Here is a 13,934-nt window from a genome sequence, read left to right as displayed (position 1 = left end):
GCCGCTCCCCGAGGCCGGCCGGCCGGGCCAGCGCCGCAGCGCCAGTCGCGACAACCTCAAGGGCGGCGGGGGCGGCGCGCTGGAGAGGGAGAGCAAGCGCCGCTCGTACCCTCTCAACGCGACCAGTCTGAACGGCGCGCCCAAGGGGGCCAAGTACGACGACGTCACCATGGCGGGCGCGGAGGCGGCCGGAGGCGCCTGCATGAAGACGGGCCTCTGGAAGAGCGAGACCACCGTCTAGGGCGGGGGCGGACGACGCTGTAGGACAGACTGGCCACGCGGCCCCGTCACCCAGGCTGTCGGGGGGGCCCTCAAAGACGTCAACCGGTACGTCAACGGGTTTGAGGTAGAGGTGCCCACGGCTGTGGCTGGGCACACCAGCTTTAGTCCTGGAGGCCGCGGAAAACGACAGGCGGAGGCCTGCCACTGCCAAGAAGGCCGTCCCTCTGGGGGTAGCGACAATCCCAGGACCACAGGCATGATACATTTCCGTCCCCGGCCCAGGCTGGTTGTGGCAGTCAAGTCGGTGCCGTCCAGGGTAGCGGGGGGAGGTCCCGGCAGGCTGTGGAGTGGGAGGCTGCCCGGCAGAGCCCCCAGGTGGGCTCCTCCTTAGGTACTCCCCGCAGCTTACCCACCCTGCCTCCGCAGTGGCCATCAGCCTCATTGGGAGGGAGGTCACAGATGACAGGAGCTTGAGAACAGGGTTCTCTCCTCACTGCCCTCCTCTAAGTCAGCCATCTGTGCCTGGATCCCAGGGCCTCTCCCCCACCCAGCTCTTGGCCAACTAGGGGGCCAGCCTAGCAGTTGAGCCAGGTGACCAGGACCCAGAGGTGCCGCTTTTATGAGAAACTATGCAAGAGAAGGTAGAACCCTGTGAAAGCAATTCTGGAGACGGAGTTCTAGGGAAAGGGGCGGGGGCAGGTGGAAAGGGCGCACAGTCAGGGACAGTGGGACACTTCCCACAGGAGCGGTCCACCAACCACACAGCATGGCTCTAGAGGTGGCATCTCACGACAAAGCTAAGGCCCTACCCCTGAGCAGCAGACTCTGCCAGATGCTCGGGAAGGATCTGGGGGAAATAGAGAGCAGTAGTGCTTAGATATGGAGCTGAAGGCAGTCATGCCCTAAGCCTGGCCCTATAAACAGTGCTCTGTTTATAGGGTGGAGAGGGGCCCCACCACAAGGCTGCAGTTGGTACTGGAGAAGCGCTTACTGCTCTAAGACCCACATCCCCCATCTCAGCCTCCTGACACCCCGGGGCTGAGGAAGAGCACTTCCCTGCCTCCCTGAGGCCTATGGAAGAACAAGTCCAGGAAGTGACTAGGTCAAGTTAGGGAGAAACTTCCCAAACATTAAACTGGCTTCCTGCCTCACAGAGTCCCAAGCTGAGTCCCCCAACGTATCAGGTAGGGTCTCCACAGCTCACCTGAGGCCTGTGCCTTCACTACTTTTAAACACCAGCACCCATATTCTCCCCTAACCTAAAAAGCAACCACCAGCATTTTACTGGACCCAGTGGAAGTGAAGGGAAACGTGGGCCTGGTGAAGAACAGGAAAACAAGACCTGGTCTAAGTCCCCTCCCAGTGTCCATGTCACTGCAGCCTGATCACTAAGGCAAAAGACACAAAAGACAGAAGGGAGGGGAGAAAACCCACACCCCCTGGGAAGAATCCTGTTATTTATGCTTGCTGCACAGACAATATTAGACAAAAAGGAAAAAAAAAAAGCTTCGTATTATTCTTCCACACACGCTGGCTGCCGTTCACACGCCCCGCCGACGCCTTAGCACTGGAGAGCTTTTGCAATGCGCTGGGGAAAAGGGAGGGAGGGGATGAAAAGTGCCAAAGAAAACATGTTTTTAAAAGCTTGAGTTTTATACAATAGAATGTTTTCTAGCAGATGCCTCTTGTTTTAATATATTAAAATTTTGCAAAGCCCTTGAGCTATAACCTCAGTCCACCCACGGTCCTTTTGTTATGAGGTAGAGGATTTCATGATCCCGTACATACACAAGAACCCATTGGTGCCTACAGGCGGTCACGGGGCCCAGAGGTGCCTGGTTCCTGTCCTCTGAGGGCCGATGCCACCTGAAATGCCACCGGCCGCTCCGCACCAGCAGCGAGGGCCCAGCAGGCCTGCTGCAGCAGCACTGTACCCATCTCAAACCAGGCANCCCCCCCCCCCCAACCAGCCTGGGAGGAAGGTCCTTCCTTGTAATACAAATAGGGGCAACTTCTCTGGCACCAAGGGACGGGGTTCCCTCCAACCCGACTGTCCCTGCACTGCTCCCAACCTCTACTCCAGGACCCAGGGTCCGAGTAACTGCAGAGTGCCTTGGTTCCCTCAAACAAGAAAACACCTCAGGACACACACACGCTGATTTCTCCAGAGAGGACAGGCTGATCATGAAGCTGCTGTGAGAATGTGGTGGTGCCCCCTGACCCCGCCTCCCCCACCGCTGCCCATCAGGGAGGGTTAGAAACACTCCTGGCATCCTGTCTTGCAGCCTGAGCTTTTTCGAAGTCCTTCACTTCCTGAGGGGTACGCAAATACTGCTCGATCTCACTATCAGATATGTTCTCATCTCCGGTGACTGTGGAGACTGGGGGTGGGGGGCAGGCCCGCTTTGGGGGCTTCAACATGCAAGGTGGGAGGAGAAGGGCGGGACTAGCCGGCCGCTTCCCCACAGGCAAACCGCAGGAACCGCTGGCCACCTCCTCTTTCCCCTGCCCTGGCCCTCCGCACTGTCCCCGCGGCTCCTCCTCCCCGGCTTCCAGCCCCACCGGTCCCTCTCGAAAGGCCTCGCGGACCAACGTGTGGCGGTGCTGGAGAAGGTCGCCGATGTGCTTCACCACCGAGCGCTTGTCAAGCTGCAGGACACGCAGCCAGGCCAGCTGCTCGGCCATCCGCAGCAGCACGGCCAGCAGCTCCTGCAAGCGGGAGGCCGCGGGGCAGGGCAGCTCCACGTTCGCCACTTTACAGAAGCGGGCCAGGGAGCACGTGAGCCGATGCGCTGGCCGCAGCGACTGCCAAGCCAGGAACGTAGCAGCGGTGATGACCGGCAAGGGGTGCCGCCCGGTCACCAGCCACGTCTCGTCCGCCAGCTCCACCAACTGCAGCGTTCGCGACAGCATCTTCTCTTTGTCTTCCACGTATGTGGCTGGCACCGACGGGGAAGCCTGGAACAGTCTGAAGCTGAAATGACCAAAAGGAGAGAGTCTGGTCTCAGTGCCCATGGGGGAGGGGAGACTGCTCTCCCCGAGTAAAGAAAAGCCGCCCACTCCAGGTGGGCAAGCCCTTCTGTCACCGCTGGGCAGCGAGTTTACACAGGTGCTGAGAGAAGACGGGTGAAGGGCAGGAGATCGCAGAGGGAGTCCAACAGTTTTATCAGTCTGAGCGCTTTGCACACGTTCTCCTTTCATCCCCTCTACACCCCGTTACGTGAATTTACAGTTAAAACTCTGGCCCACAGTCCCCCAGCTAGGAAGTAAGCAAGCGAACCCAACACACCTTGACACTGGTAGCCTTTGTCTTCTGCTCTACTTTTCAGAAAAAAGAAAGAAAAAGAAAAGAACGCAGCTCCTTAAAAAAAAAATTAAAAAAAAAAAAAAAAGCAGTGGCTTCTACCTCTGGCCCCGTCACTAACACCTTGTCCCCTCTGCTCGCAGATGTGGTCCTGCTGAGGCAAGGCGGTCGTACACAGCCAAGCAGGCCACGCACAATGTGAAAGCCGCAACTTGGCAGCCCAGGGCCAAGGCTAATACCTGCGCGGGCTGCGTCATTAGGATGCAGTGAGGGCAAAGGGATGTGGAAATGCCAAGCAGCTGAGAAATGTAAAATGGAGTTAGCTTTATTAGGAAGTATCAGGAAGAGAGAATGCAAGAGCACGAGGGAGAAAGAATAGATTTCTCTCCCAAATCCCTTTAGATGCGCTTTGGGGAGAAAGCGAGAGCCAGAGGTAAAAGGATCCAGGTCTAAGGATCCCTGCCATCCCAGGGGTTCCCAGTAGGCGGGTACCTGCTGCAGTAGGTCTTCACCAGGTCCGCCAGGCACAGCGATGGCACGTCCAGGCCCAGGAGCTTCACTATCTGCATGTAGGTGCCAGAAAACACATCCAAGTCTGCATACAGCAGGGTGCAGATGGTCCCCATGGTCAGGGGCCAGTTATGCTGTCGGCAGGTGATCAAGACGCAGCACCCCACCAGCACCTCCTTCTTCTGCAGCCTGGCAGCGCGGATCCCAGAGTGCCGGTACGCCTGCTGGTAGTAGGCGACGGCCGTGTCCTCGAATGTCGACGGCAGCTGCAGAACCCGACAGAGGTCTCTCACGCGGCGGAGCCCTAAGAAAGGCCACAGCCAGAGTTCGACGGGTCAGAGGTGCTACTGGGCAGCTCCTGGCAATTTCTGCCCAGCTCGCTCCCATACCAGGTGCCCAAATAACATGCTTTTCCAAGATAACAAACGTGACACCTGGTGAGGTCATTCTAAAGACACAAAGAAGTCTGGGGAAAGAAGTCACATTCCAACCCACCACTCTTTAGGAGATGGTCTGATTCAGAACCAAGCCAAAGTGTGGTCTGGGATGCTTGAACCAACCTCTAACATGCATACCCCTAACAAATCTAAACTGTATACTGAATTGCTACCTCTCTTAGAACCATCTCCATTCTTTATCTCTGACTACCACTCTCTTCTACTCTACTCTACTCCACACAGTAATGCTGAAAACAAGAAAAGCAACAGGATGGGTCAGACCATCAGAACTGAGTTTTCGTTAAGGCCACTGTATCATGAAAGGTTGATTCTCACCTCGTTGCTGGCTGCGGCTAACTTGATCGTTTTCCCCTGTGCTTCGGGAGTATGTTACTTCTGTAAGATACGAGAAAACAAANGCTGACAGCTCGGAGCCTGGAGCCTGCTTCGGATTCTGTGTCTCCCTCTCTCTCTGCCCCTCCCCCACTAAACTCTGCCACTCTCTCAGAAATAAATAAACCTTAAAAAATTTAAGAATAGGGGCGCCTGGGTGGCTCAGTCGGTTAAGCGTCCAACTTCGGCTCAGGTCATGATCTCACAGTTAGTGGGTTCGAGCCCCGCGTCAGGCTCTGTGCTGACAGCCAGCTCAGATCCTGGAGCCTGTCTTCGAATTTTGTGTCTCCCTGTCTCTCTGACCCTCCACTGCTCGCGCTGTCTCTCTCTGACTCTCACAAATAAATTAAAAACATTTTTAAAAATTTAAAAATAAAATAAATAAAAGTCCATCCGGGTTTCTATGTTCACAAGCAGTAGCAAATACAGAGACTGCACTAAAGTGGCTTCACGTTTTCCACATTTGCAGCCATCCTTCCTGTATATCCAATCCAGGCAATTTTCCTGCTTGCTTATTTTGAGGGCTGCACTGGTCAGGGACTCAGAAAACAAAACAAACCAAACAAACAAAAAAAGATGTTTGTCAATTCGTGCGAAAGGCTACTTTTGGCTAATATTTTGTCCGTATTTGTAAAGAATTGACCCACAATCCTTCCATCACACTCGGACTAGGTAAACTGGGTGAAACTTCGTTTCTCTCTTTGTGTCATTTGGTCGACGTTTATTAGACCTAAATATGCCGGATACCCTACCAGGTGCTAGAAAAACACAGCGGAATGGCAGTCCTTGACCTCCTGCAGCCCACTCTTTCACTTCAGGTCACTTTCTCCCGTAGTTAAGTGTACACATGACATCGAGGGGACGCGACAGGAAGAGGAATCGATGTCAATCCCTCCACCACCCCAGGCTATACCCACGGCCCTGGAAAGGCCGGCACAGATACCTCGGAGGTTGCCCTCGTCGCTGAAGGTGGTAGTAAGGACTCCCTCGGTGACCACGCAGCCACAGTCTGAGCACACCAGCTGGCTCTGAGAATAGTGAGAGTCTTCCACGAGCTCGGTGGAGCCGCAATCGGGGCAGTGGCCTCCGCCCGGCATGTCACAAACCAGAGTCTCGGACGCTTTCAGCTATCCATTCCTTCATCTGCAACGGCAACAGCGCAGAAACCGGAACTAGGAGGGGAGCCTTCCAAGCGCTGCACCTTTCTCTTCCGGCCAGAGCAAAAGCGGTTTACATAGGTAGTTCTGTACGCCGGCGGCGCGCCACTTCCGGTCCGGGTCTCTGGAGGCTCGGGTAGAAACGTGAGCTAGGAGAGGAGGTTCCTGGTGTACCGCGTCTTCGCCTTTCCAGGCGTCTGTGGTCAGTTTGAGGTGGGCCAGACTAGGGGGTTGAATTTAGGTGAAATTTCTTCCTGTGTGGACACACATAACAGGCAAGAAGTTGTTGTCATTCCCAAAGAACTCTAATTTCTGAAATGCTGGGGGAATTGTAGATTCTCTGTTATTCTTTGGTAACAAATGTTGATTTTGGCCATAGTATAAAGTTTGCAGAGAAAGCAGGAAATTATGTTCTACTCTCCAGAGTAGCTTTCCCAGGCAAGTTGTTTCCTCTCTCTGCGGTCTAGTTTTCTCAACCACAGAGTGAGGGAAATGAATTAAAATCCAGAGTGTCAAGGGGCACTAGGGTGTCTCAGTCAGTTAAGCGTCCAACTTCTGCCCAGGTCATGATCTCACCGAGCCCCACATCGGGGTCTGTGCTGACAGCTCAGGGCCTGGAGCCTGCTTCAGATTCTGTGTCTCTGTCTCTCTCTGCCCCTCCCCTGCTCAAGTGCTCGCTCTCGCTCGCTCACTCTCTTTCTCTCTCTCACACACACACAAACATTTTTTAAAAATTGTTTCAATCTAGAGTAGCAAACTCAAATGCTTTCAGAGACTAGGCAAGGAATATCTAAGGGAGTTGAGAGTGAAAGAATATGGAGTGATGATGCTTTGGGCAAAACTGGAGAGTTCAAGCGGATGTAGATGTTTTTAAAAGCTGAGCCTTAAGATACACTGAGATTCTGCTCCAGAGTTCCTAGCTTGGTACAGTATAGCTCAAAAGCTCTTGAGCAAAATTGTGCCTCTAGTGATGCTATCACAGAAACCAAGCTTACAAATTTAAAATTATGTATGTTATGTTTGAATATAAATTAAAATTCGCCAAAAGAGAGTCACCTGATCATGCTCATTAAGAATAAAGATTTTAATGCTTGAAAGGTTTAATCAGTTGTGTCCGAAAAATAAAGTTGAGTTAAATCACAAGGACCACCGAAGTCTGTTCATATGACTCTTAGAAAGCAGATGGGAATCATCACAGCAAGTGCCTAAAGTGTGGGTGGAGAATCTGTTTCTAAGGCTGACAATGGAGAGCTAGGCTCCTGTCATCAACAGATTTTAGGAGCTCTTCTGGGCTTAATTTCAGCCTTACATTGGGAGTTGGGGCCAAAGGTAAGATCATCACTTTGCCCTGAGAACAGAAAATGTTTGGACAGCTCCTGCGCAGAATGAATTGAGGAATATGGATGTTTTGTCAGCCCCTTAACAAGTTGGGATACTCCCTTGAGGAATAAGAGATGAGTTACAGGTTATAGGATATGATACAGCTACCTTCCTTAGAAGACTATAATAAAGTATGCGTCCTAGAAATGAAAAGATTTCAAAATGAAAAATGGAGCTTACTAGTCTGAAGAGACAGATGACACAGACCATGTATCAGAGGGATGTCAAAGGATTTGAGCCTCAAAAAAGAAAGGGATCTGATGAAACAGGGCTCTAGGTTCTTTTGAAAGAGCTGTAATCAGCAGTCAGGTACAGAGGATTCTCTGTATGCCTAATGAGACTGTGAGTTCTCTGGACCACAGTGGCAAACAAGGGCATCTCTGACACAGAGATCGCATATTATCTATAACTCAAGCATCAGCTTTCTCTACTTCAAGTGTTGCTTACCTTTAGTATAAATTGGGAAAGAGATGCTGTGCCTTACAAGGATTGTCGTTCAACAGAGGCCCCTCTGGCTTACAAGTTACTCCCCTCTGCTCACAGCTGTTCTGTAACCCCCCCCCCACTTCTGCACAACAGAGTTTCCCACACCTTGGATCTCTGTGGGCCAGTAACATTCTCTCCCACTGACTAGTCATCAGTTGACCTGTGAGCACAAAGCAGCCAGACTTCGATTTTCTCGTTTTCCACACCAGTATCATGAGACCGTTCATGCACCTTGCTGAAGGGTGGAGGAACTTAAGGAGATTGTAACATAAATGAAAAGCATAATTGTAAAATGGGAAATTTTGTAAGACTCTCCTCGCAATTCAAGAGGTAAACATTTAAAAAGCAATCAAACCAGGGGCGCCTGGGTGGCTCAATTGGTTGAGCCTCTGACTCTTTTTTTTTTTTTTTTTAATTTTTTTTAATTTTTTTTAATGTTTTATTTATTTGTAGGAGAGAGAGAGACAGCGTGAGCAGGGGAGGGTCAGAGAGAGAGGGAGACACAGACTCTGAAACAGGCTCCAGGCTCTGAGCTGGCAGTCAGCACAGAGCCCGACGCGGGGCTCGAACCCACGAACCGCGAGATCATGACCTAAGCGGAAGTCGGACGCTTAACCGACTAAGCCACCCAGGCGCCCCTAGCCTCTGACTCTTGATTTTGGCTCAGGTCATGATCTCATGATGGTGAAATGGAGCCTGTGTTGGGCCCCCACACCTGTGGACTCTACCCCTCCTTCTGCCCCTCCCCTGCTGACTCTATCTCTCTCAGAAGAAATTAATAATAAGAACTGAATTTAAAAAACAACCAAACCAAAATGCCTTCAAAAACTGTCAGCTCCTTCTTTTCCAGTTTCTTTCCTTGATGTCCAGACTTAAATACACCACCCCATCTGCAAGAGATTGCTTTCTCAGACCATGAGAACCTCTTCTTTATAGAGAAGTGCCACCTATGACCATAGCACTTCATCACACTGGAGCATTTACCCCCTCCCCCCAACCTGAGATGCAATAATCCCCAACAGTTCATTCCCTTACATTTGAATCACTCACTCTAGCCCCACACCACAAGGGGGCTTCAGCACAATAGCTTTGCGTGGGCACTGGCATTCAAAGTCTTCTCTATTTTAGACTTGCCCACGAGTGCAAGATATGTGATAGGATTTATTTCTGGCTGAGACAGACTCGCATGCTTGTGCACACAGCACCCCGCAGAGACATCCATTAGTTTTAGACAATACAGTCGACATCCCTATTGGGGTAAAGAAATATGTTCCTAAAAGCAACATAATTGCATCAGACGTGGTTATTTACATTACCATTCAGAACAGCATCAGACTCCTCTCACCCCCAATTTTGTGCAGATCTTAAACCTAACATTTTTTTTTTAAGTGGGATGTTACTAGATTCTTTTACCCATGAAAGAAGCCTTCAAGTTCTCCTTTTCCCAACATTACTCTTAGTAAAGTGGAAGAGTGGTTTTAAGATCCTCCAACCAACACCTCTAAGGGGTAGAGGAGTGATTTTCTTTTCCAGTCACAAGTGTGTGATACCCAAAGGGCCTGGCCCTCAAACAGGCTGGGAGGTGGTCACGACCCAGACCAGAAGATGGCGCACTCTAGTAAGACTTGAAAGTCCAGGGGTTCCTGGCTGGCTCAGTCGGTAGAGGATACAACTCTTGGGGTCCTGAGTTTGGGCTCCACGTTGGGGGTTAGATTGTACTTAAAATTTACAAAAAAAATTTTTTTAAGGCTTGTAAGTCTGGGGTTCTCCACTTTCTCGGGAAGAAGTCAATTTATTTGTCTTTCTCTGGAAATTAGGACCTAAGCAACATCTTAGTGCTGCCCTTCCTGCTGCTATCGACTCTTCTAAGAGCTACCATCATTCAGTGATACTGATGATCTGTTTACGAGATGCTCCTCAAACCCCTCTCCCCCACGCCCCTCCACCGGCCTGTGAAACTGGAACCATGTTTCTTATCTCTGCATAACCAGTGCCCACATGGTGCCTGGCACATAGGCTTCTAGAATGTCGAGTGCCCAGAATATGCTGGATTCCAGTAGAAAGCTACTGGGGAGGGGAAGCTGCTGGGGAGGGGAGGCTACTGGGGAGGGGAGGCTGATGGGGGGGAGGATGATGGGGAGGGGAGGCTNTTGGGGAAGGGAGACTGTTGGGGGAAGGGGGGCTGTTGGGGAGGGGAGGCTGATGGGGAAGGGAGGCTGTTGGGGAGGAGTGACTGTTGGGGAGCAGAGGCTCTTGGAAAGGCTGCCCAGCCATGGTCCAGATATGAAATACTTACTTTAAGCCACAGTTCTTTCCAGGGAGGAGAGGGAAGAGGAAGACACTGATGCTCGGGGATCTGAAGGAAGCTCTCACGAGTCCTCCTTAGTCAGATGTGTGTTATTCTACCAGTTGGTTGCTTGTCTGGCTCTCCCTTCGATTGCAAATCTTTGTGGGAGTGACGTGGCTTTGTCGTCCCTGTGTCCAGGGGGCATCGTCTGCACTGAGGGCTGGCATTCAGTGAGGAGCTAGTCAGCTCCTGTGAACACCTGTCCCAGGTGGGCCTGACAGAAGCAACAGAGAGCCTAAGCTTCTCTGAGGCAAGAGATTCTGATCTAGAAGTAGCCAGGGAGAGCTGGGTGGCCTCTGGTCCTTAATCTGGCCTCACCCCTGGGCTCCTCCCAGCTCAGTTGACTGAAACATTATCACTCTAAGCCAGTTTCACTCTGAGCCCTGAGGACACGCTCTCCAGTCACACTAAGCCTGGCAGCTGGCTCAGGCTGACGAGTCTTTCTGACTGGATTTCCTTGCCATCGCCTCAACTCTTCAGCGGATACTCATTCTCTACCACTCACGGTGGCACTGCTATGGCGTATAGCATGAACCACCTAAGTCCTGGTGCCAGCTAACTTCCTTTGCTCATATCCGCTTTCCCCTTTTGCATCGTTTATTCCATCCCCACTACGCACTTTGCCTTTCTTGGACCGAGGACTAATGTGTTTAGTTTCTTGAACTCCTAGGAACAAAGGCATCTGATAACCCTAAGAAGGCGGTCAGAGGCCACCACTCGCTGCATGGACTGAGAGCGTGAGTGCCAGTCAGCTTCCTTACCTGGAACTTTCCTTCTCAGGGAGGCTGCGGCATAGCTGGCCCCATCTTGAGGGGGAACTGAGTCACACCATCTTCCCTGCCTGCTCCAATCCTCCAGGATCCCAAGAGAATGAGAACATTATCTCCTTGGCTCTCACAGTGATCCCAGACTAGGGGTTAGCAAACTTTCTGTAAAGGGCCAGATAGCAAATATTTAGGTTTGGCAGATGATAGGATCTCTGTTACAGCTCCTCAAGCATGCTTTTATAACGTGCAAACAGCATAGACAACTATGTGAACAAATGAGCATGGCTGTATTCCAGTGAAACTTTGTGGACACTGACTTCTGAATTTCATGTAATTTTCACGTGTCATGAAATACTGTTATTTTGATTTTTTTTGTTGTTGTTAAATAATGGCAAGAATTTCAGTATTCGGTGTGGTGTCATTGACCATGCCCATCACGCTATACATTAGATCTCCAGACTTATTCATTTTATGTTTAAAAACAAAAAAAAGGCAGGAGCGCCTGGGTGGCTTAGTCAGTTAAGCGTCCGACTTTCGCTTAGGTCATGATCTCGCGGTTCGTGGGTTCGAGCCCCGCGTCGGGCTCTGTGCTGACTGCCAGCTCAGAGCCTGGAGCCTGTTTCGGAGTCTGTGACTCCCTCTCTCTCTGACCCTCCCCTGCTCACGCTGTCTCTCTCTCTCTCCTAGAAATAAATAAAACATTAAAAAAATTTTTTTTAAAAAGGCAAAGATCATCTTGCTTCGAGGGCTGCATAAAAACAAGAGGCAGCCCATATTTACTGACCCTGTTTAGACCTCCAGGTCAAATGGACGAGGAGTTCAAAGCTGGTTGTTTGTTTGTTTTTTTTTTTAACTTTTTCTTTCAAGTATATTTATTTAGTTTTGAGAGAGAGTCTGAGGGAGGGGCAGAGAGAGAGAGAATCCCAAGCAGGGTCCGTGCTGTTAGTGCAGAGCCCGATGCGGGGCTGGATCCCACAGACCGGAGATCATGACCTGAGCTGAAATCAAGAGTTGGACGCTGAACCAACTGAGCCACCCAGGTGCCCCAAAATCTGTTCTTAACTACTCACTGTGCCACCCTGGGGGGACTACAATTCTCCCCATGCCTGGGACTCTCTTTCCTCATCTGCTTGATGGAGATATTATCTACCTTGATGAGAATTAGAAATAGTACCTGTCAGTACATCGTGACTAGTAAGAATGCAAAGGCTTAATGCAACAATGCTTCTGCAGTCAAAGCTCAGCCTGGAGGGCACTTGACGTGTAGGGGCAACAGCTTTCTCTCTCCTCTGAGGGCTTATCGACGGGACTATTTCCAGGGCTCGGATACAGGCTTGTGTGTAAAACTGTCGAGAGATCCGCAGGGCTAAGGAAGCCTGTTGTGAATGTGAAGTGAAAGCTCCTGGCTTCCCCCGAGGGCTAGATGGCAGACCCCCAAAGAGAACACCTGAAGAGAAGCTTCGGGAACTGAATCCATTTGCTCATGGACATTGGGTTCAAGCAGCCTATGCTGCTGATGTCTGGGTCGTGGTTAAAGAGTCAGAACCACACCCCGTAAATGACTGGTTTCCATGGGAGGTGGGGGCGGGGTGCTTCCCCAGCAAGTGCTTATTCTGGTCCAGAGGCGGCCGCGATGATAAGCGGAGACGGAAGTAAACTGGTTTGTGTCTGCAGCCCCCACGGTTCTTTTGTGTGCATGGGCGTGCGTTTCGGGGGGGGGGTAGTTAGCTGGGGCACGTTCTCCCCCAGAATCACGATCTGTCCTTGTTGCAGAACAGTATCCGAAGGGATGCAGAGATGTTCAAAACAGTCCGTACTTACTGTACTGCGTGTTCCCATCTTCATTTTATTTTTTAAATTTTTTATCACCATTCACTTCTTTTTTTTAAAGTGTATGTAGGGTGCTGGGGTGGCTCAGTCGATTAACTGTTGGACTTCAGCTGGGGGTCATGATCTCACGGTTCGTGGTTCAAACCCCGCATCGGGCTCTGTGCTGACAGCTCAGAGCCTGGAGCCTGCTTGGGATTCTGTGTCTCCCTCCCTTGCTCTGACCCTCCCCCACTCATGCTCTGTCTCTGTCTCTGTCTCTCTCTCAAAAATAAACATTTAAAAAAAGTGAATAAAGACATCTAAAGACATGAGGATGCAACAGGAGTCTAGTGAGTACTGGAAGAGCTGGACCATGGTGATCATTTCCTAACGTATATAAATGTCAAATCACGAGGTTGTGCACCTGAAGCAAATATAATATTGTAGGTCAACTACACCTCAATTAAAGAAAATCCAAATTATATTTCTTAAAGAAATAAAGTGTATCTATTTGTATGGGGCGGGGCGGGAAATGCCAGGACAAAGAATCAAAACAACAGTGGTTAGTACCTCTTGGTGGTGAGGAGCTTAGGATTTCTTTTGTTCTGGGCATTAAGCCTGTAGGACTTAGAAAAATCTATAGGCCAAGTGAGTGGATGAGGGAGTGTGGGGAGAGGAGGACACTACTCCCTCAGAGGCAGAATAGGAGAGGCTTTACACCAACTGAGAAGCCAAGGTGGGAACCTGAAGCCGCCTGGCAGATGACCACCAAGCCCCGATGGTCCAAGCTGCCTTGACTTCCTGCAGCTTTAGAATCCCGGATTTGGGGGGCGCCTGNTCCTCCGAAAAAAAAAAAAAAAAAAAAAAAAAAGAATCCCGGATTTGGGAAAGTTCACTCTTTATGCTGTTCGTATATTGTACAATCATTCTCTGCATTTTCCTGGGTTTGTTTATTTTAAACTTTTTGTTATTAGCAGGTAAGCTAAGGAGCCTTCAGAGAACGGAGAGAGTTATGTCCCTCTGGGGCTGGGGTTTGAAAGACACAGCAGCCTGCCCCTGAGGGCTGGGTCTGGTGGCCGCAGGGGGGACCAGAGAGAACTGCAAAAGCAAGAAGTGGAGGAT

At 50.7% G+C, this 13,934-nt stretch overlaps 2 protein-coding genes across 2 annotated transcripts in view; one reads left to right on the top strand and one right to left on the bottom strand.

Moving 5' to 3' along the window:
- ADGRA2 (adhesion G protein-coupled receptor A2) overlaps window positions 1-1,903 on the top strand; it is a 40,478-nt gene extending 38,575 nt beyond the window's left edge. Inside the window, 1 exon segment of the mRNA XM_077769524.1 lies at window positions 1-1,903. This exon segment is cut by the window's left edge and continues 15 nt beyond it. Within this exon segment, the coding sequence (XP_077625650.1) occupies window positions 1-241 (241 nt within the window). The 3' untranslated portion in view covers window positions 242-1,903.
- Window positions 1,904-2,178: 275 nt separating this feature from the next.
- On the bottom strand, window positions 2,179-10,423 carry BRF2 (BRF2 general transcription factor IIIB subunit). The gene is made up of 5 exons (XM_077769523.1): window positions 10,186-10,423; window positions 5,810-6,277; window positions 4,810-4,869; window positions 4,019-4,340; window positions 2,179-3,196 (listed from the first exon to the last, which is right to left on the bottom strand). Exons 2-5 carry the CDS (start codon window positions 5,961-5,963, stop codon window positions 2,467-2,469), a joined length of 1,266 nt encoding a protein of 421 aa, XP_077625649.1. The 5' UTR covers window positions 5,964-6,277; window positions 10,186-10,423; the 3' UTR covers window positions 2,179-2,466.
- Window positions 10,424-13,934: the final 3,511 nt, after the last annotated feature.

Source organism: Crocuta crocuta, unplaced genomic scaffold (assembly GCF_008692635.1).
Source record: "Crocuta crocuta isolate KB4526 unplaced genomic scaffold, BGI_CrCroc_1.0 scaffold698, whole genome shotgun sequence".
Classification (NCBI taxonomy): domain Eukaryota; kingdom Metazoa; phylum Chordata; class Mammalia; order Carnivora; family Hyaenidae; genus Crocuta; species Crocuta crocuta.
The sequence above is the reverse complement of the archived record's forward strand: the minus strand, read 5'-3'. Positions and strand labels throughout refer to the sequence as shown.